A 24,134-nucleotide genomic window follows, 5' to 3' on the forward strand; every position below is an offset into this window, starting at 1 on the left:
ATGTGATATTGTTTAGGCATTGTAATAAACTGTTGTGAACAATATGTGAGATAGTACACTTACAGTTTACGATTATGCGGGTAGGCATTGTAATAAACTGTTGTGAACAATATGTGAGATAGTACACTTACAGTTTACGATTATGCGGGTTGACATTGCTTTCGGGAAGCATCATCACGACGACGACAACACTCCCAAGCGGTCGAATCGTCGTTTTGGGGGCGAATCAAGACGACAACCTTGCGTGATCATCACGAAATTGCCCCCAGCAGAAAGCCTATTCGCCTCCGCCCATGGTGAAAAGCTTTCACCGCAACTGTCATCCAACTGTCAAAGCCTCCATCCAGTTTATAGTAGAGTCAGTCTAGTTAGAGTCTGGCGGACTGTCACTTTCTATCGGAGCCAATCGAGCATGACGTCACGGTGTAGCATTTATCGGTGAGGACACCATGACGTCATGCTCGATTGGCTCCGATCGAAAGTGACAGTCCGCCAGACTCTAATTATAGGGACTCTAGTTTATAGTTTGTGTGCGAGTGTTGTTCGTCTCGGTGGTCGTCGTCATTTTCAAAACATTGTTCACTAGGGGAAATCCAAATTCGTCGCAGGAAGGAAAAAATCCCATCGAGTGCGTGCATTACTGCGGAATTAAATGCGAGATAATCCGAAAAAAGTGTTTGCCGTTTGTGTTTTGTCCGCTGGCGTCCCAGTTTGATCCGGTTTCGTTCCGCAACAGGCACTGTTCGGGAGTTTTGCATCGGGCTGTCGAAGTCGGGGACAGCGAGGAAAAATCAGCAACAATCATCATGTCCGAAGAATACGGTAAGATGGACGAGCTCTCGCTTGCTAGCAGGTAGTGGGAGACACTGATTAGCATTTTCCGCAACTCTCGATTCGATTCGAATCGAATTGCATCAGCTGGCAGTTGAGGAGAAACGGGATTTCGGGGGTTTCCTTTCGGTCTGATGTTACTTCGACAAAGTGAGAGCGGAGGCGATCAGATGAACCGCCGTGAACTTCCGCGAAGCCCCTCATCTGGCTTTTGGTAGTGAAATCTGAGCTCTCATTGTTGTTTCTGTTTTGGTGCTGTGTTTCTGTTTGCAGATTATCTCTTCAAATTTCTCATCATCGGTCGGGCTGGTAGTGGAAAGTCGTGCCTGCTGCATCACTTTATCGAAAACAAATGTAAGTATTGCGACCCAACTAGGTATTTGCTAGTGTTTGCTTGGTAAAATGTGTCGATGTGTTAATTAGGGAGAATGAGTAGGGGGAAGAGGGCTGATAATGGCAAAGGGTGGCCTAGAACGTATTCGAGGCGAAGTTCCTCACAAACGCGTATGCGATTCGTTCATACACACAAGTGGCAAACCAGAGAGACTTTACCATTGACTTAGTTGTTCTGGGTTGCCGTTTTGCGGAGCATGAAATCGATTCAGCGAAGTAGATAAAGCAACTTGTTTAGTTTTCCTCTGAGTGCCGGCTTGTGCCATTAGGAACGATGCGATGGAATCTATTGATCAAGCAAATTAATTTGTATGATCTATGTCTGTTTCGTCTATGCGCTTTTCTGATCCAGATACAAGATCGTGTAGTTCAATTAGTATTAATCTCATGGTAAAATATTGTTCATATGTTTTACATATTCAAATCGTCATCAACTACACAATCAGCTTTATCTGCACTGTATTTCTTATGTTGCTTTTTTTCCTCATCTGTAGAGCCTTTTAACCACTGCGTCCATTATTTAGGGATATTGTGGTATGATCCATATTTAATTTGGTGCTAGCCAAATATCCTGTCACAATCGAGCTGTGATGAACAATGGTTGATGTAACACCTGATCCTTAGGCACAACTCGTTTTATAAAGTTTTTTACCCTGTTGGGATTACTTCTCCAAATTTCCAAGGGCTCTAGAAACCCTTTACCAAATATCGCCAATCTGGGATGGGACATAGCTCCACAGTTGCAGAGTAAATGCTCGGCAGTTTCGTTTTCTCTTCGACAGAAACGACACTCGGATGATTGGATTTTTCCCATCTTACTTAGATGATATTTACTCGTGCAGTGGGCTGTCATTATACCAGTAATTACCCTGAGATCTCTTGTTTAGATTCAATATGAACCTGGCTTTTTCTGCACTGGGTTTATGAACCTTTTCGCTTGCGTGGATGTATCCGTGGCATTCCAATTAGATTCTACCGTGGACATTTTCCAAGTTTTTAGTTTCATCCGAAGAGCATACTCAGCAACTCCACAGAAAGGTTCAGGGCCTACAAAGCTGGATGCCGCACCCTGCCTGGCTAAATTGTTGGCATTTTCATTTCCCAGAATTCCACAATGACCGGGCACCCAGTATAAAGTTACCTCGTTCCTACTGGCCAATTGCTTCAGAGAACTAATGCATTCCCACACTAGCTTTGATTGACAAGTGAAATCTTTTAGCACATTTAGAACCGCCTGACTGTCCGAAAAAAATACAGATCTTGGCAAACCTATAATTTCTTTTCAGACAAATGTTGGCACACTCTAGAATGGCTTGAATTTCCTCTTGAAGTACAGTGGGACTACACCACTGTACACCAGCTCCAGTATTTTCTCCCATCTTGGACCCATCAGTATAAAATACAATAGAACCTGAACGTAAACTTGGCCCACCAGCATCCCAAACATAGCGACATGGTTTCACCACTTCGAAGGGAAACCATCATAGTTGGTCTTCGTTATCATCCAATCTACTGTGTTTATGCCTATGTTTAATTCAAAGTCCCTCAAATATCCAACAAAATCCCCGTCTAGGACTCTATTGTAACGTATAAACTGCAAGGCACTTTTCGCCGCTTGTAGTTTAACAAATTGATGCAATGACAGTATATTGAGAAGGGCATCCAAAGTAACTGATGAAGTGCTTTTCATTGCTCCTGTCATAGATATACAATACAAGCAAGTCTTTGTTGCTTACTTAGCTTTTTTTGAGAGGTTACCTTATTTGTTTTGGCGCACCAAACAAGTGTGAAGCATAAGTAATCTTAGCCCGGACTATTGCAGCATAGATCCAGTGAATCATGTTATGTCTAAGACTCCAGGTTTTTGGCTTTGGTGCAAACCGAAAGGACATTGGTAACCTTGATTAAAACATTGTTTATATGTGAATTCCAATTCAGTCTTTTGTCCAAAGTTACCCCAAGATTATTTAACTTCTTCTGAGAACTGAATTTAAACTCCATCTAAAGAAGGTTCAGTAAGATTTATGTTTAACCTTCTAGTAAAAGGTACAATTACAGTTTCGAAGGGTTTACGTTTAATGCCTCCTCTCGGCACCATTTGATGGTAACATTCAACGCATATTGTAGCCGGTTGGATATCGTATTGTCATGTTTTCCACGTATCAGAATAGCTACAGCATTTGCGTATCCAATAACCTCATAGCCTTGATTTATGAGCTTTGTAAGGACAAACTTGTTAGAATCCCAAAATGGTCGACTTTGGCACTTACTCACAATTTCAGAAGCACAAATCTCTTCGTAAATAAAACCAACGCACCTGAGCTTTTCATTTTAAGCTTATTACAAGTAAGCACTGTTGTTTGAAGCTTGCTTCTTGAGATTTGTGCGTCTGAAGTTCTGATGCACTGAACTGAAGCGGGATTTCAAGACGTTTGTCCTTAAGGAGTTCGTCCACTACCAAAGACCACAATAAGGACGATAGTACTCCTCCTTGAGAACAGCCCTTCATAAATCTTACTGATAGTTGCGCACCTCCAAGAACGAAAGAGATCTCTCGATCTTTAAGCATCGATATTATCCATTCGATAATGCATTTATCCAAGCCCCTTGCTTCCATTGCTGAACGCATTGAGCTGTGGGATGCGTTATCGAATGCACCTTCAATGTCGAGAAAAGCAACAACGGCTATTTCTTTGGCTTGAAACGATTTCTCAATTGGGTTTTTAAATTATGAAAAATGTACTGACATTTTGATTTTATACGAAAGATCATCTTTTTCTGAGCCACTATGATTTTTTTCAGATTTTTAGAACTTTATTTTGGTACCTAAAATCAATTTCAAAGAAATTTTTTAAAATCACCTTTTGACAGCTGGGCAACTGTTTGACAGCTCCGCCCAGTACAAAATGCAACGAGGGATGATTCGACAAATCCCTCCCATACAAACTTCAAACTGATTTTAAAATAGGTTCTCGGACACCAAAATTCATGAAAATTTGGATTTCGGCTCAGTTTGACATGCAGATTCAGAATATGGAATTATCTTAACACCGCTAAAGAAGCCAATTTCGCTGACTAGCGACTGTAGCGGTGTTATGGTAGCTTTGCTTGTTTGATAAGCAAATTGAAATTTGCTTAGAGGTATTTCTACTAAGCTGGTAGACTTGACAAAGTCATCCACTTTTTTCTCCATGGTATGTGATAAAACACAAGAAAGGCTTATGGAGTTGTTTTGTCTCGTTTGCCAGCTTTTGGGATAAAAACAACACAAACCTTACGCCACGCCTTAGGTTTGTAAGCTAAAGTAATACTGGCTCTGAATATTTCGGTTAAGAGCGGACAAATCGCCTCTTTTTCATGTTGAATTAAAGCTGGGAAAATTTCATCTTTCCCGGCAAATTTGAAAGGTTGAAAAGAACTCAATGTCCATTCGACCCTCGACGGTGTGAAGATTTCACAAGCTTTTTGATAGGAATTTGTCGACCATGCATGTCTTGCCTTATCTGAGTCCTGTTCTTCATCCGAATAAGGGATCGACAGTGGAAAGTGAGTTCTCATCATTACTTCCAAAGTTTCAGAAGAATCAACAGTAAAACTGCCATTTTTTCAATTTCAATTTAATTTATTTTTCCAGAATTCAACGGTACTACATCTAATATTTACATTTACATTTCAGAGATTTGGTTTAACTCTCAACTGAGAACAATTCAAATTCATCATAGGAGACATCAATACATACAGTGTATCAAACAATTGTCCGTACAGCAATTTTTTGATCAAAATAATTTTTCATTCAAATGTTAATAACTTTTTTTTACGTCAATCAAAAACTCTGAAATTTTGACCAATCATAAAACATGTATTGAAGCTCCATTGGAGAAATTTTGAGCGAGATCGAATAAGTTTTCTGAAAGTTATAGAACTTTTGGTAAAACTTATAAGATTTTTGAACACATTTTTAAAACATTATATCTCAATATGTACTCGATGTAACTTTTTCAATCTTTTTTGTGTTACAGCTTATGCCTATGGCTTTCATATGCAGCTTCATTTGCGGTTTTATATTCACTACAAAAAATATGAAAAATCTGTATATGTTCAGAGTATTATTTGGAAATTTATCATATTTTGATCAATAAAAGTGCCAAGTGTTTTTTTAAACTCTCCTAATGTAATATTTTTATGCAGGACCTACTAAACCACATATGAAGAGTAGGTCCTATGCATTTTTCGTTCAGTTAATGCACTTTTATTGGTGGAAAATGTTTGGCAGATTATATGTGCAAAATATGGTATTTTTTTAAATATCGTCAACTACATAAGCACATTTTTCATATTTTTTGTAGTGAATATAAAACCTCAAACGAAGCTGCATATGAAAGCCTTAGATTTAAGCTGTAACACAAAAAAAATTGAAAATGTTTCATCGAGTACACATTGAAATATAATGTTTTGAAAATGTGTTCAAAAATCTTATAAGTTTTACTAAAAGTTCTGCAACTTTCAGAAAACTTATACGATCCCGCTCAAAATTTCACAAATGGAGCATTAATATATGATTCATGATTGGTCAAAATTTCAGCGTTTTTGTTTGACGTATAAAAAAGTTATGAACATTTGAATGAAACATTATTTTGACAAAAAAAAATGCTGTACGGACAATTGTTTGATACACTGTACAACATAAAAGTACTAGCTATGTATAGCTTTTTTAGGGAAAATAGTAGAAAAAAAATCCTAGATTTCAGAATGTCTTAAAGCTAATATCACAGATGTTCAGGGATGAATGCTCCGATGAGCGGATTTGCTGACATCTCACAGGAAGTCCTGAAGGATCTGGTGGCCTGTTTGATGCTTGTTTCGATGGTTTCGACACCAGCCAGCTTGTGGAGATCGTCGGTCGGGTACCTGGGGTTCAGGTTGTGAACCATCTTAAGCAGCTTGTTCTGTTTCACTTGCAGCCTTTTGCGGTGAGATTTGGCGCAGTTGCCCCAAACTGCCGATGCATAGGTGAAGATTGGCCGGATGATGCACTTGACCACCAGCAGCTTGTTTTTAACGTGCAGCTTCGACCGTCGATTCAGCAGGGAGTACAGCGCTTTGGTAGACCGATCAACCTTTCCGGCGACGTCACGTGTTTGTCAAACTTCAGCCATTTTCTTTTTTGAAACTTCCAAGACCATTTGAATGGTTTTTCGAAAGGACTTTATGAAGCCTTGCAGCCGTAGGAACGTTGTTGATGTCTTCACATACCCGTCTCAAGTCCTTCCGTTTGGCTAGCCTCAATTCTCTGTTGTACTCTGTAAGGGCTTGTTTATACTGAACACAATCAGATGTTACTTTTGCTCTATTGAACAACCGTCTAGATTTCTTCCTCAGATCTGCCAGCTGTTCATTCCACCAAGGGACATCCCTGTTGGATGACCTCGGATTGGGCAGCGAGCATGGTATGATGAAATCATTTTATCAATAATCTCATCAGAGGCATTTTACAAATGGCATTCCAAGTTAAACATTTGAAGCTCTTTGCTTTTTCATATAACGTACGTCCCAGTTTATAGTAATTTCACGCCAGGATTTGGGAAGGAATCTTTTACTATGCTATTTTTATTAGGTTCAGCATTTGCAATCTGACTTAAAATTTAACCAGAGTAACAGTTAAACTATTGTTTGATATAAAACGTACATTATTAGGTATATTCTTCACCATAAACTTAACCGGTAATAACCACAATTCCCTCTGAACAAGTTACCTAATGCACTTTTCAAATTTTCTTCCCCAGTCAAAGAGGACAGTTCGCACACGATCGGTGTCGAGTTCGGATCTCGCATAGTCAACGTCGGTGGCAAGTCCATCAAGCTGCAAATCTGGGACACGGCCGGCCAGGAGCGGTTCCGCTCGGTCACCCGATCCTACTACAGAGGAGCGGCCGGTGCCCTACTGGTGTACGACACAACCTCCCGGGACAGCTTCAACGTCCTCTCGAACTGGCTGAACGATGCCCGGACGCTTGCCTCGCAGAACATTTGCATCCTTCTGGTGGGAAACAAGAAAGACATGGAAGAGGAACGGGAAGTAACCTTCCTGGAGGCGAGCACCTTTGCCCAGGAGAATGAGCTGATCTTTTTGGAAACGAGCGCCAAAACCGGGGAGAACGTCGAGGAGGCGTTCCTCAAGTGTTCGAAAACGATCCTGGCCAAGATTGAAACCGGCGAGCTGGACCCGGAGCGGATTGGCAGCGGTATTCAGTTTGGTGACACTTCAAAGCGAAGTGGAACGGGACTGGCCGGAAATCGACAGCAGACTAGTGGCCGACGCCGGACGCCGGATTGCGCTGGGGGATGCCGCACCTAAGTAGTAAGTCCCAGCAGCGCTGATAAATAGCTTTTTCCCCCGATTATATCTTTCGCCTGTCGCAGAGACATTTTTATGGTATTAACCATAAGCCGTGTAGAAAATTGATAGATCCTAGTAAGGCCCTTTTTAACGCAATCGAAGCAAACTTAGTGGTGATTGGGATTATAAATTTTACACCAACCACCTGTTTTACGTTTTGGATTCACATGGACTGGGCAACCATTTGTACGAGATTCCCGAAATTGACGATTATGCATTATTTTCTTTTTCTACATATATTTGCCGAAATCAAACATTTACCAATAATTTGTATTTATTTACACGGAAATTTATATTTATAAGAACCATCCAAAATCTCAGTTTGTGATCTTTGATTTTTTTACAATTAAATTTAAAATATCTATGCATACTTTATAAAATCAAAACTAGTATATTTTATCTAAACTATTCCCCCTCAGTTTCATTCCCAGCAGCAATTTCTACCCAGCAGCTTACGCCATTAGACCACGTACAGTGAAAATAAATGGCAAAAAAAACACAAGTAGCATTAGCACTGATTTGTTGAACGTTTGGTGTACATTGCAAGAAAATTATTGAAAAAAAAACACAGGGCAAACTCACACCATTGTAATTACACAACTTCCTACAGAAGTATGGTGATTTGATTGGTGATGAATTTGTTCCATATACAAGTGCTGTAAAATAAAGAAGCGAACTTATCAACCAAAATCCGGATCGGATCGTTCGGAATGAACCACGCGATGATGGTTGATCAATACTAAATCATAGTGATAAAGATGAGAAGAAAGAAAAAAATAAATAAAAGAAAACAAATTACTTATGTATCGATATAAATAGTGATTGTCTTGTAGACTAAAAGTGAAACGTTTGATTGGCTGTTTGTTATTCGAAATGGAAAGTAAAGAAATCTTTGAAAATTTTAATTTTACCGAATCCTACGTGGAAAAGCGTAACGTTGCCTTTTCATGGATGCAGACTAACATAAAATGATCGGATCTTCAGGAGATTCAAATTGCAGGCATGCAGTAGTAAAAACCGGAGAACTTGAATTGAAAACGATAAGTTATGTCTTTTTCCAACAATGTTTGTGCCTAAGATTCTTATAAAACCGCCATAGAACCTAGATCCAGTTAGTAGCAAACGGCAAAGTTTGCAACCAAATCGACTATGGCGAACGATGTGTTTCAACATCCTGCGTTTATTCAGTAGACGATACGGTAGCTGATTATCGTCAGAAGCTAAAGCGGAGTCTATCCACGAAGCGATGAGTACGATAGCGTGGAAGGCGTTGCTCAAAGACGACCTAGCAATGAATGGTTTGACGAGGAGCGCCAGAGGATAACGGAGGATAACAATATTGCTAGAAGGAGAAGCCGGATGCTGGTGCTGGGGACCGGCAGAGAAGCAGAGTAGCCGAAAAGCGAGTCCATGAGCATGAGCATGCAGGCATTACATTTGATCCCATCTTTTGATTATGTGAGCAAGATAAGGATCAGGATATGGGATACGATCTTAGTGCTCTTGGATCGATTTTTGCAATAAAATAAAAATAATCAATAACGGGGAATGAAAACAAGCGTTCTGTCAAAGTTTTTCAGCAGATGAGTGCGGGAATATGGACGGACCAATTAATCAAATGTAGTTTGATTTGTATGTCGATCCTACTGTAAGTAAGCCCTAGCATTCCGAAATTAGTTTTCTAACCACAGTCTCAATTATATGTTACATCTCTTTTTTAGGATGAACGCATGGTTCATCGCGTACCATCCAAAAGATCCGGAGAGTTCCATCTACTATTCAAATCAGCTGACTATTTTTCTCTATTTTCGTTTGGAACGTCCAATGTTACATAAGATATAATGACCGGTTATGACCAAATAATCAAACTTCATTTAAGTATTATACTGACTGCCAAAAAGAAACTAAAGCAACAGATATGAAGCAAGCCTCCGCTTTCTTAATCCGCTTGAAATTCAAGATCATCAAAAGATGGAACGATGCCATCTTTCCAGTGCACTCTTTGATCAGGGATATCATCTCTCTTCAGACAAAGATGATCTCTAGCTCAGATGAGTATTGCAATGTCTGTGAGCATGATTGACCGCCCGCGGTTGCTCCTCTGTTATTGCAAGGACAACTGCATTTACACAAAGAACCAACAGGTGATGCTTGGGATTAGCTTTCTCTTCATTGTGTAAATGCTGGAATCCCAATACTTTTCAATAAGCAATACCAGCGCCGGCCGATGATGATGACGTGATTCTCGCTTAGGCCAATAACCGAGGAATTCTCTGCGTTACTACGAGAAATCACTAGGAGTTTGGACAGGGGAAATGGAGATGTGTTGAGGATTTCGTCGTGGTAAACGAATGTAATGTTTTGATTCGCGATTAATAATGCGCTCGCGAAGAAATACCCTTCTAAACCTTGGACGACGAACGCGATCTATTGTGCCTCAAAACTCACCCTACATAAGTTATTCATTCGCAACTAAGGAGAACACAATGCTAAACAACGACGAATCTGTAGTTTGCGTTTCCGCGCGAGACAATGCTGAACGCGATTCATTCACAAGTATTAACAAAATAACACGTTATAAATAAATCTGCAAGATCTTACCGCATCGTTCGCCGTCTATCTTTTACCGACCCTCTCTTTTTTTCCAGAAATTCATGCAACCTTTATTTGAGTCAAAACATTTATTCATTTGGACTAAAATATTACAAATGTCGACACCGAAGATGACGAACCATTCAAATTTTTGTGTACATGCAAAAAATGAAAGAAAAATATTTATTATCAACTAAATGTGCATTTGGAACTAGCGCCGACACATGACGTGACGAACTTTTCAATATTTGTTAGATAAATACACAAAAACCAGAGCAGAATTTTATACATCTCTTAGCATTAATTATTATGATAAAAAGGAACGCGCTCACCAATAAACATCCTTCGAAGTGTCCAGTGCGTATGTGCTGCAGCATCTTCCACTAACTGGCCTCGAAATCACACTGAACCGCTACAACAACACACGGGTACGCCGACGCGGCCGATCCGAATGAAAAAAGCGGCACTTCCACTTTGCCTCCAAAAAACACACTAAACCGCCCCGTACGAAGATGAGCACGCACACAGGACGACGACGCGATGCAACGACGAATCAAAACGGACTGAAATGTCATCCGCTGCTGGCATCACACGACCGACTCGCACGAAAACTAGTTTTTTCCTCTAAAAGCACGCACACAGAACGACGACGCGATGCGTTGCGCGCGTTGCGTTGCGTTGCGTTGCGTTGCGTGGTAACGGAGTAATTCGTAGATTGCATACTGAAAGCTGTCATGCTAAAACTTTAATACTCCTATTCCGATTGCTTATGGAATGCTATTTAAGAAGGAACAGCTATTCAATCAGAGGTTGAAGTAAAAAAGACATGAGAACTTTCATTGCCGGCCACGCCCATCTTCTCCGTTACGAGGATAGGAAAGGATGTGATGATATGACACCTACTTTATGAAAGGCCAGCGACTCACCGGCGCCCTCATAGGTGTCATGGAGTTGGATATTTGGAATGGGTTGATAGGGGATTCACTATAAGCAAGTGTTGCAGCAAAATTCAGATTGTGTAAGTGTATTTGAGTAGATCATGTAGATGTGTTGGTATGAGTGTAAGTGTTTTAGTATATCACCGACATTGGAAGTGACGTAGCTAAAAGATGTTGTCACTCCGTGGGCCTTTTCGATTCCGGGATGGGGCACAGGCATTTGGACCATGTGTCCTGGCTAACAAGCCTAGGCTTAAGGGCGGACGGGACGGTCGAGTAAATATCCGCCATTGCACTGTTGCTACTAAGATGGTAATCTCAGATTCTACTTCATATTTTGCAACAAAAACCTATCATTGTGTATGCTCACTTGCACTGCACATGCTGATTGTTTTTCATCATCTTCAGTGCAATAGAACTCGAGATTACCATCTTCAAAATCGCGAGGCAAATTGTTAGAAAGAGAGGCGAGATAGGAAAAATAACACGGCGTCCCGTTTCACCTTAAGCGCCATTGCTCGCTCTCTGAAACGAAAAGAAAAACAATGTTGCCTACCGTAATTACCTGTTGCGTAATCTTCGTGGTTAGTACGGGAAGGGATAGTAGGGAAGGGACGATATCTATTTAACGAGAGGCCAGCGACTCACCGACGCCCTCGTAAATAGAAAGAAGTTGGGATTTTGGTTAGGTAATGGTCAAGGATTCACAGGGGTATGCGGTCTAGCGAGCCGACACGAGTAGGGTAGTCCTTAGGTTCCACGAAGGTGGCCGGAGAGCGGCTGATGAAGCGGAAACCTTCTTTACAGGCCGGGCGGGGCCAATCGATCATGGTGCGGAGTCCATCCGGCACTTTGGCGGAATAGTGGTTTGGCGGAAAAGCGTCCCCGCGGTTCAAGTGGGGCACGATCTGTCTTCGTCCGGGACTGACCCAGGAGTTTGGTGAGATGGCCAGCAATAGGCCTAGACGTGGCGGGGCCGGCAGGCCGTAGCGGTTCGGTAGAATAACGGCCCATATGGACACTGCGTGTCGTCCGACACTGGGGTGCTTCTCACGGTCCGGCGGTCGATGGGCTTCAGGAGACGTCGTCAAATGTTCACGGGCTAGCGGGCGGTAGACACTTTCACCGAAAAAAACAACACTTTTTGGTTTTGGTCCAGACCAACACGGTAGAATTAAATAAAAACTCCGCGAGGAAATTCGTGACAGGCAAAATTTTGCATCCTGTCGTTGGCAAAGCACACTACGATCTCCCGTGCACTCGCACACAGAACGACGACGCGATGCGACGACGAACCAAGACAGACTGAAATGTCTTTCCTCTAAAAGCACGCACACAGAACGATGACGAACCAAGACGGACTGAAATGTCATCCGCTGCTGGCATCACACGACGGACTCGCACGAAAATATTTTTTTTTCCTCTAAAAGCACGCACACAGAACGACGACGCGATGCAACGACGAACCAAGACGGACTCAGTAGCCGAAAAACGAGTCCACCTCAAAAAGAAAAGACAGCATGAGGAAAATGTGATTACTGTGCAACGAACGTGATGTAAATTTGCTGACAGATAAAACAATGGTGGCTGCCAGGAGGAGAGAGCACTTTGATGTACAGGTATATGTACCTCGATTTAGTGGAAATTTTATTTTCGAAATGTTTATAAAAACGAATTTAACACAAAATTCATGTTGATTTTATTTTTATTTAAATTGCATACCAAAATGTACCAAAACATATCAAAACTGCATGAAAACTGAGTATTCTATAAAAGGCTCGGAGTTTTAGGCATACACTCCCGTTCAAAAGTTTGGGGTCACCCCCTCAAAAACATGTAATTTTTTTAGGCCCATATCTCCGCCAATTTGCGTCCGATTTCAAAACCCTAGGTTTCATTCAAAAGATAATAAGTCAACGAAACTTTGAACATGATTAAAAACAAACTTTAAAAAAAAAATTGTATGTAAACTTAACCTAAAGTTGCCAAATTTTCTAAAAAATGAATATAAACTTACGGCAGTGTCGCTGGAAGTTGGGTCGACCAAATTTTAAGATGAGAGCGGTAATATGGGCCATTTTCTATTAGCTTTCAACTGCTTTTTACAGAACTTAGCTAAAAAATCTAGAAAAAAAGTTATTAAGTAAATTAATCCTTGATGTCATCGACCAAAAGTTTGGGGTCACCCCTCAATATGATGTATCGGCCAAAAGTTTTGGGGTCACTTTCGTAAAACATGGAAAAGTGATTTGGTGATATCTTTGTCATCTATAGTTCAATTTTAATTATTTTTGGCACATTTCAAAGACAATTAACTAAATTTGCGTTTGATGTCTTTAACTTAACGTATTTAACGATTTTTGTATATAAAAATGTTATGTAAAGTTAGCACTTTACCACGCTTCAAAAAATGAGGCAACTTTACGTTAAGTTTTAGTATGTAAATTTCAACAAATATGTGTGGTTCAATGTCTATGCAGTAAGTATCATTCATTTTGTTTCAAATAAGCCAAGAAGAATTAAAATTGAATGAAAGATGACAAAGATATCAACAAATCACTTTTCCATGTTTTACGATAGTGACCCCAAACTTTTGGCCGATACATCATTTTGAGGGGTGACCCCAAACTTTTGGTCGATGACATCAAGGATTAATTTACTTAATAACTTTTTTTTCTAGATTTTTTAGCTAAGTTCTGTAAAAAGCAGTTGAAAGCTAATAGAAAATGGGCCATATTACCGCTCTCATCTTAAAATTTGGTCGACCCAACTTCCAGCGACACTGCCGTAAGTTTATATTCATTTTTTTTAGAAAATTTGGCCACTTTGGGTTAAGTTTACATACAATTTTTTTTTGAAAAAGTTTCTTTTAAATCATGTTCAAAGTTTCTTTGACTTATTATCTTTTAAAGGAAACCTAGGGTTTTGCAATCGGACGCAAATTGGCGGAGATATGGGCCTAAAAAAATGGCATGTTTTTGAGGGGGTGACCCCAAACTTTTGAACGGGAGTGTATATTAGTAATTTTCGCTAAATAACGAATAAACCACGATTCCGCTAGCTTGTTACGATCGAAATCTTTTGTCTCCAAAAATATGTATGGGTAATTCAAAAGCCAATATTTTAAGCAATGGATATACACAATAACGTTATTCGCATAAATGTCCCAAACAAAATCAAAGAGTTCAGAAATTAATTCAGGTATTCCTTTTGAAATGTCTCCGGAATTCCTTCACGTATTGCTTCAAAAAATCCTCACAAATGATTTCAGAGATTGTTTGAGAAATTCGCCCAGGGATTACTTCAGTAATTCCTTTAGATATTTATTAAGAAATTTCTCTAGGCATTCTTATTGGAATACCTTTAGAAAATATATCAAAAATTTCTCCTGACTTAAAAAAAAAAATCCAGAAACAAAAATTTCCTAACTTTCAAAAAATTTTCCATGCATTCATTCGGAAATTTTCTTCGGTGATTTGTTTAGAAATTCCTTCTATTATAGAATTTCTATGAAGAATTCTTCCAAAGCATCTATCATGATTTACTTCTTAAATCCCTCCATTTCTATCCATGAATTTGAATAGAAATACCTCCAGGGACTCTTTCAAAAATTCGATTAGAGATTTCTTTAGGCATTTATTAAGCACTTTCTACAGAGACAAGTACAGAGATTCCTTGAAAAAAACTTTTAGCGATCCCTTCAAAAACTATTCCAGAGTTTTTCAGAAAATGTTTCTAAAGTTCTTTCAAAAATTTGAACTGGGTTTGCTTTGGAAATTATTGCAAGAGTTTCACTAGAAATTTCCGCAGTAACTTCCAATTTCTCCAGAAATTCTACTATTCTACTAGAAAGTTTCACAATTTCTGTCAGAATATTCTTCCTGGGATTTCTTTAGAAATTCCTCCAGGGACTTTTTAAAAGAATACCGTGAAATCCATTCGGGAATTTTCTGCAGGGATTCCTATATAAACTGCCCCATGGGTTCCTTCATCTTTTTTTCGAGAGATTCTTTCAGAAAATCGCTATGATTTTTTTTAATAAATTCGGCTAATGATTTCTTAAGAAATATCTCTAGGTTTTTGTCCAGAGATTTCTTTACAAAGTTCTACAAGCATTTCTTTGGAAAAAAAACTTCCACAGATTTTCTATAATTCTTTCATGGACCCTTGCTGAAATCAATTCTATGATTCATTTAAAAAAAACTTTCACGAGTTCCCGAAAAAATCTGCAAGGGATCCTTGAAGAAATTTTTTCAGGGACTCATCCAGAAAATCCTGAAGAAATTCTTTCAAACAATCTTCTAGGGATTCCTTTGGACTTTAAAATTTCCTCCAGAAATTTCTCCAAGAACTCATAAAGAAAGTCTTGCACTGATTGCTTCCAAAAATCTGGAATGGATGCATCCACACAGGAAAAATCACCGACTTCGGTAAACTTTACCGAAATCTCAACCGTGAGGTTTATTTTACCGAAAAAATTCGGTGATGTTTGTAACTTTTACCGAAATTCGTTAACGTTTGACAGATAAACGATAACATTTTACCGAAATTTGGTATTTTTTACAGAATTTCTGTAAAAACCATTACCGAACGCTCAGCACTTGAGATTTTGATGAAAATCACCGAACGCGATTAACTGTGTGCCTTAAAAAAATACTGCAAGAATTCCTTTCAACAAGTCTTGCATACATTGTTCTAAAAATTCATCTAAGAATTTCTTCAAATTTTATTTTTCATGGTAGAATCATCAAATTTTCGAAGCATTCATCTAGAAAATCTTCCATGAACTTTTTCAAAAATACTCCTTGGATTTTTTTAGGAAATGATTCTTAGATACATTCAGAATCAGAAATTCAGAACTCTTTTAAACTTTTCTCAGAAGCTTTCTAAAGAATTTTGCCAAGGATTGCTTAAGAAATTCTGCAAGAGATTATTAAGGAAATTCTCACTTCACATTCCTTCAGATATTCCTTCAAGTCATTTCTCTTCCAGAAATAGCTCCACGGATTTCTTAAGAAAGATGTAGAATATCCTCGAAGGATTCCTTCAGATTTTTTTTTCTACAGTCTTTCAGAGATTTTTTTTTAGGATGCTTACGGAAATGCTGGAAGACATTCTTGCAGAAAATCCTGCATAAATTAACACAGAGATTCCATCAGAAATTCCGTCGGGCATTATTCTGTGTATTTTTTCAAAATTCCTCCAGGATGTCCTCCAAGCATACCTCTATAAGTTTCTTTATGGATTCCTCCAGAAATTCATTAAAAAAATGTTCAGGATTTTTATAAGCGTTTTTGTCGAGGGATGGAAAATGTCATAAAAACGTCATGCGTACAAAATTTTGTCTGGAGTTCTGTTTAACAGACTGAGCCCGACTGAGGAGTTCTTCGTTGGCGAATGTCAGGCGGGTATTCGTAAGGGGCCGATCAGATATTCACCCTGCGGCAGATTCTCGATAAATTTCGGGAGTACAACTGGCATACCCGTCATCAATGGACGGATTTAAAAGCGGCATACGATTCAGTGAAGAAAACGAATCAATCTGTTAGCATTTTCAATAACAAGAATAAGGCTTACCTAATCTTATGGAGTTTCTAACTATCTTTTCTATTCGCCAATGACACTTAGGATGTGGTTGGTCACATCTTTTTTGTCATCGAGAAAGGGGGAAGAAAGTTAGTGTGACTTTCGTTGCTACTTTAGACCGAATATACATCATTACCTCCACGGTGATGGCGAAGAACCATCAAAGATTACCGTCTACACCTGTTGGTTTCACCGCATGTAATCTGAACACTTTTTAATTTGAATCCCGTTAATCTGCACATCGCTGAAACTAAAAATGGTTCAAACTCCATTCTGCTTATGGACCCAACGTGATGCGACGCTACATCTTCTAGTTTGCAACTCTCTTGTCACTCGCTATCCATCGCGAGACGTTGTTCGAACTTGTTGATCAGTCGAGTTTTTGAAGTAGGTAGAGAGTGGGACCACTGGGACAAGGGATTCTATTTTGGGCACTTTTCGCTATAATTGTTTCTCATTGTCATTATATACAAAAATGAATTGAACTTGTATAAAATTAACTAAGTATAGCAGGAAGTACCTACATTAGGACACCGGCCAAATAGCCCCACACCTTATTTTGCGAGAGACTGTTCGATTGATATCCGCACGCTACACCATTATAACGATGCGAGAGAATCGGGTTTTTGGTATACACGCTCATATTCTACATGTAATTTGTAATTCGTATATTCCCGAGTAAAGGAAAGTAGCTCAATAATAGTTTATTTTGATGTTGAGATCAAACAGTAATAGATTGATGTAAAAGATGAAATATCAAACATCTAAAAATTCTTATATCAAATTTCCTGCTGAAATATCATTAAATATCATATCAAATTTAGCTGTTTTAAAATTCAAATAATGGCGATCAGCTCAGATGTTCCAGGATCAATTTGCTATTTTGAGGTATTTTATTTCTCATACCTATTAAATCAATATCCCGTTTTGATCGTTAGTACTTTGCCTCTACCCGGAATATTTTCCAGGCATGAGAGCAGTCTAGCCACTACTTTCAGCAATAAACAATTAACAAAAAGGAATGCTAAATTTCCGCAAAGCTTTTTTGAATTCCAACACGACCTTGCTGATTATCAGTACTAGAATGACATTTTTTGTTACGCAAAGATTCTGGACAGTCTCGAACCCAATCACATTCAGCGTCTTTCGACTGAGTTATACAGGCCCCACGATTTTAAAGGTATTCATTTTTTTAAGCTAAAAGATGTACAATAAATAATTATCTTGATGATGGCTAATCGTTTGTAAACTCTGCGATGAGCACATACTTAATCACATACAAAATTTGTATTATTGTATTATCGTCACATTTAACGTTATGGATGAACTTTTTCATTGCTGTGTTTAGTTAGTTTACCGTGCGGAAGATAAAATCTGAAGAACCAATGCAATGTATTCCTTGAATGTTGTACGATGAGGAGGCCATGTGAGACATATATAATGTGATGCTGGTCTTACGATGGACCAAACAATGTTGCGTAGCTGATAGTGCGCGGTTGAGGACCATTATTGGTTCGACAACGGAGGCCATTGGTCCATCTCTCAATGCCCAAAACGTGAGATAACTGTTCGAGGATATAGGGAGAGTGAGAGACACTAGGCGCGCGATTTTTTTCTTTTAGAGAGAGGCACGCTCAAGTTATTACATACTGCTATCAAACAGTTGATAGGAAATCGAAGACCGTTCGCAATGCTGTTTTATTTTGTATGGCGAGTTTTAAAATTTTTAAAACTCGCCATACAAAATATAACATCATTGCGAACGGCCTAAGGGTTTGATTTAGATTTAAAGCCTGTACTCCCAATAATTGTGACACGCAAAAAAGTAGTAACTTTGCAAAGAATATAAAAAAATGCTCAAATTTGGCCTATTATGCGTTTATTTTACCTGTATTTTTTTTTAATCGGTGCAGTACTTTTTGTGTTAGCACTAAAACAGTAGTGTCACCCCACAATTAGATAGCCCTTATGCTGAGTTACATGCTACCCTCTCTGTATAGTTAGAGTATTGCTATACTTTTTGTGTAGAGTAAAAGTTGATATATTCTATCTACAAATTATTGAGATCGTATTGATTCCTTTTCAGATCTTTTTTTTTTTTATTGATAAACTCGTTTATTTTAAAAGACTCAGTCGTCACAGAGCTTTACGGAGCCATGCATTCAACTCGTGCATTGACGAGGGGTCAATGAGAAGCATCTTTATTTGTAAATTATCGTCAATATTTTCATGAGTATTGCATATAGAGATGTTTTCGAATTCAATTTTTGTGTATTTCGTAAATTTCAATGCAGATCTGAGTCAGAGCAAACAAACAAAAAAAAAAATGCAAATGGGGCACGTTCGGTGTAGTACTAGATTTGTAGTAATGAGCTGAATTTTAATATGGTGAGAAGGTCAATCCTCCGTTTCTGCAATGAAATGGTGCAAAAAGCGTGGGTATTATGATTCCTTGCCTAATTTGATGCTGTTTGAGCAAAACTTTGGATAACTATGTTGTTTATGTTGCAATAAATGGAGAAAACAACAACACTGTTGCCCAAAGTTTTGCTCAAACAGCATCAAATTAGGCAAGGAATCATAATACCCACGCTTTTTGCACCATTTCTTTGCAAAAACGGAAAATTGACCTTCTCACCATACTAAAACTCAGCTCATTACCACAAATCTAGTACTTCACCGATCTGTCCTATCAGCGAATATTGAACAGATTTGAATATTTTTTTGCAATTTCTCAGCATAACAGGTTGTTTTACATCAAGCAAATCTACCAGGAAAAAGCCTACTTTCCCACGCAAACTTAGCAGTGCTGTAATAATTCATTACAGCACTGATTTGCGTTTCGTAATGAACCATTACAGCACTGTTTCCAGTTTTGATCAACTTCTTCATGCTTTCTGGACGCAGTTTTGAAAAAAATGTGACAACTGCACAGTAAAACGTGCTGTGATCAGACTTTCTTAAAGATAACTATGAACATCAGTGTGCAGTTTGATTTAAAAGTTGTGTTAAAAACTATTCTCAAGCGGTAATTTATGAAATTGCAAAAATAAAACATTGCACAATGGGTCCAGAGCCGTGTTTACGAAGACAAAAATGTTTGTGCCTAAACCATAAGTTTTAGATACATGGTGTCTTTGGGAAACTTTCTTCTTATTTTTCGACCTTTTTTCTCATTATTGTGAAATTAGGGTGGTCCCTCTAGTTTCGCTGATCCAAACATCTGCTTTTTAATAGTTTTATGTACGTTCACAAAATGTTCTACAAAGTTGTAAAAGAACTTATTTGGAGCAAGTTTGCCGAAGAAACCATTATTCTATCTCTTATGGTTCCTAACTGATAATTTTTTAAAAGATTCATGTTAGGGTGATCCATGAATTTCAGTTTTCCTGAAATAACTTTTAATTCGTTCGTTTCTCGTAAATACTTTGTTCCGAGCACTTTTAGAACTATCAACGACGCATATTTTTTCCAAAGAGCTTGAAGTTCTAACTTTCATAGTTAAAAAGATATTGGCATTTTTCTTCGAAAAATCATTTTTTTTTTTCAAAAAGTCATATCTCAAAAAGGAGCAAATGGATTTTCAATCTCTCGGTTGCATTGGAAAGATCGTACTCTGTTCTATTCATGGTGAAAAAACTGCAGGTACCTTTTTTGTTTAAAACTTTTTATTAAATTTTGAAAATACGATTTTTTTCATGGAAATGCAGTTGTAACTTTGAAAATCGATGAGATACAAACTTGGCGTCTGCGACAAAATTGTGAGTTTTTGGCTGCTATAAAAGTGCCCAGAACAAAGTATTGCGAAAAAATCAACACATAAAATTATATTGAATAAAAACCGATTTTCATATGGAAAGCGGAACAATTTCAGCAAACTCGACTAGTCTTTGTTAGATAGATCGAAGTAACCATGTCGAAAATGTTTAAATTTGCATATAATCCACAATTTGTCAATGAACTCAACTTAAAATGTGATTTTGAGCTGATTTCCATCAATTTAATTTCAATTTCATCACTTCAATGTATGGATAGTGAAAATGTCAATCACTAGTATATGTTTATGTTAACGTAAAAGCCTATCAAAGTTACATGATTCACAATATATTATCAACATTGTGCCTAAATGGTGATGACAGTATAAATAAACATTGGTTCTAGAATGAAATGGATGACCATTTACCAAGCTACTTTGATCTATCTAACAAAGACGAGTTGAATTTGCTTGAAATGTGTCATTTTTTATATGAAAATCTGTTTTTACTCAATATGATTTTATGTGTTTTTCGCAATACTTTGTTCTTGGCACTTTTATAGCAGCCAAAAACTCACAATTTTGTCGAAGACGCCAAGTTTGTATCTCATCGATTTTCAAAGTTACAACTGCTTTTCCATGAAAAAAATCGTATATTCAAAATTCAATAAAAAGCTTTAAACAAAAAAGGTACCTACAGTTTTTTCACCATAAATAGAACAGAGTACGATCTTTCCAATGCAACCGGGAGATTAAAAATTCATTTGCTCCTTTATGAGATATGACTTTTTGAAAAAAGGGATTTTTCGAAGAAAAATGCCAATATCTTTTTAACTACGAGAGTTAGAACTTTGAGCTCTTTGGAAAAAATATGCATCGTTAATAGTTCTGAAAGTGCTCGGAACAAAGTATTTAAGAGAAACGAACGAATTAAAAGTTATTTCAGGAAAACTGAAATTCATGGATCACCCTAACATGAATCTTTTAAAAAACTATAAGTTAGGAACCATAAGAGATAGAATAATGGTTTTTTCGGCAAACTTGCTCCAAATAAGTTCGTTTACAACTTTGTAGAACATTTTGTGAACGTACATAAAACTATTAAAAAGCAGATGTTTGGATCAGCGAAACTAGAGGGACCACCCTAATTTTACAATAATGAGAAAAAAGGTCGAAAAATAAGAAGAAAGTTTCCCAAAGACACCATGTATCTAAAACTTATGGTTTAGGCACAAACATTTTTGTCTTCGTAAATACGGCTCTGGACCCATTGTGCATTGTACGCCCTGAAGACATTTCTGAAAGAGTTCCAAAAGGAATTTTGGGAGAAATCCATGGAGGGTTCCCCTGAGGTGTCACAAACAGGATTTCTAGAAAAAAAAAATCAGAAGACGTTCCTGGAGCAATTTCTAGAAGGCTCCCAGGAGAAATTGCAACAATTTCTGAAGACATTCATGAAAAAATCTATGGAAATGTTGTGAAGAAATCTTCATGGATTTTTGCAACGATTTCTATAGATACTTCAACAAATTTCTATATGAATACCTTCAGGAATTTCCACTAAGATTTATCCAAGTATTCTTGTTAAGATTTTTAGGCGTTTTCAGCTGTGATTCAACCAGTAATTGCTTTTGGACGTCCTCCAGCAGGAACTCCTCAGATCTAATCTCCTCAGCTAAAAATCCCTAATCTAAGCAAAAAATCCTGGGGAGTTCCGTCTGAAATTTCCGGAGGAATCCCAGCAGTATTCCAGTAAAAATTCTAAAAGAAATCTCTGGATGAATCACAGAAGGAATTTTAGGAGATCCTTGGAGAAATTTCAGGAATCACGAAAAGAATTTCTGGAGGAATCCCGGCAGGCTGCAGGATTCCATTGAGAAACTCCTTGAGTCATCCGAAAAATTTCTAAAGCAATTCCAGCAAGCATTCTAAGAAGAATTCAGAGAAATATTTTTGAAGGAATCTGTGGAGAAATCCCCGGAGGATCTACAGCGAAAATTTTCTTAGGAATTCCTGGAGGAAACATAGCTCTGGAAGCATTTCTGAAGAAATTCATGAAGAAATCCTTCATAACGAATTCCAGGCGAAATCCTTTTGGAATTCATCACCAGGAATACCTACTGGGATTCCTTCAACAATATCTGCTTGGATTCCTCCAGAGATTTATCCAAGAAACCCTCTTGTGATTTTTTATGGAATTTTCTAGTAATCACAAAACAAAAATCTCTAGAGATATTTCTGGAGAAATCATAGCTTGAATTTTTAGACAAATTTTGGCAGATATTGTTGGAGACCCACTAGCAGGAGTTTGTGGAGAAATTCCTAGAGAAATGGTAACAAAATCTCTAGAGGAACCACATGAGCAATTTTCGGATGAATCACTGCAGAAACTTCTAGAGGAGTCCTAGAAGTATTCCATACATACATTCTAAAAGCCATCCCAATAAAATTTCGGGAGGAATCTTTGCATAATTTCCTGGAGGAATATCATCAGGATATTGTGAAGTAATCTTTGGAGGAATTGCAGTGGCAATTTATGGAGGAGACCCCTTGGAGCTCCTTCAGAAACTCCTCCTGTGGTTCCTTCAAGAGTTTTTTCGTACATTGTTCCAGAAAATTCGTTTAGTTAGCTTGAATTGAGAAACTAGTTCTGCTCCAGTTTTGGCGTTTGCCGAAAACATAAACTATAAATAATGCATTAAGTGTTTTTCTGTAAATTGGAAGTGCCAAACATATGCAATGTGACAGCACAGTGCCAAGCGCTCTCTCCGTAGAGCTAGACTGCTGCGATTTGTCTCTCACACAGATACGAAAGCTCTCACAGTGTCACACATACGTCTCTATCTCTCGGCAAAAACGGGACCCCAGCACTTGGGATTGCGTGAAGCACTGGCTTTTCTCGCACCACACTGTGTATGCCGACTATCCCTGTAAGTATGAATAGAAGGTTCTGGGTGCAATCCCTGGCCCGGCATTTTCCTTCTACTTTGTAACTTTCTATCCACTTTCTCTATACTCTCCTTACTACATATACAACTCATGTAAATTTCATATCTTCATAGCCATCGCTAGCTAGAACCAGAAACGGCCGTAAAGCCGTTTCCTTTACTTCCAACTTTCACAGCACAGTGTCAATCTATCAGATAACACCTACGAGTTATGCAATCAAGCGAACTGTGCCGCTTTAGCTTCATAGTAATAAATCGAACTAATCTATCACCTTACACCTGGTATTCACGCACCAATGTGTGAACCCTCTGCCTACCATATCCCAACACTCCGGCATCCGCATGAGTTTGTGCAGTCGCAGAGGTATATTCGGTCTGATGTGGATACAAACGATTGCAATCATCACTTCCTTTCCCTTCCCTACATTGACCTACAGCCGGACGGACGCGGCAGGCGCCATTGTCACCTAAAAATAGAAGAACTCCAACACTCACACACTAAAGATGCTTGCTAGTCCCCGGCAGATAATCTCATTGGGTCTATGTGTGAGTGTAGCTGGTCTGGCGATACTGGAGTAGCATCTACGGAGGCGGTTATTCAAGCTCATGGATAGAATGTGAAGTCTATTTTTCCTGAAAACTGTTCTGCCTATTGACCTTCGACCGAATACCCGAACGCCGTAACCGGATCTTAA

General features: G+C 38.5%; 1 protein-coding gene across 1 annotated transcript; it reads left to right on the forward strand.

Annotated features, from left to right (window-relative positions):
- Positions 1-537: 537 nt before the first annotated feature.
- LOC109413689 (ras-related protein Rab-4B) lies at positions 538-8,467 on the forward strand. The gene is made up of 3 exons (XM_019687409.3): positions 538-822; positions 1,105-1,185; positions 7,008-8,467. The coding sequence occupies exons 1-3, from the start codon at positions 807-809 to the stop codon at positions 7,577-7,579; spliced, it is 669 nt and encodes a 222-aa protein (XP_019542954.1). The 5' UTR covers positions 538-806; the 3' UTR covers positions 7,580-8,467.
- The last annotated feature ends 15,667 nt before the right edge of the window (positions 8,468-24,134 follow it).

Source organism: Aedes albopictus, chromosome 3, assembly GCF_035046485.1.
Source record: "Aedes albopictus strain Foshan chromosome 3, AalbF5, whole genome shotgun sequence".
NCBI classification, from domain to species: domain Eukaryota; kingdom Metazoa; phylum Arthropoda; class Insecta; order Diptera; family Culicidae; genus Aedes; species Aedes albopictus.

Coding starts and splice junctions, on each gene's coding strand:
- LOC109413689 (XM_019687409.3), top strand. Junction 1,186..7,007: donor TCACTTTATCGAAAACAAAT/GTAAGTATTGCG, acceptor TTTCTTCCCCAG/TCAAAGAGGACAGTTCGCAC.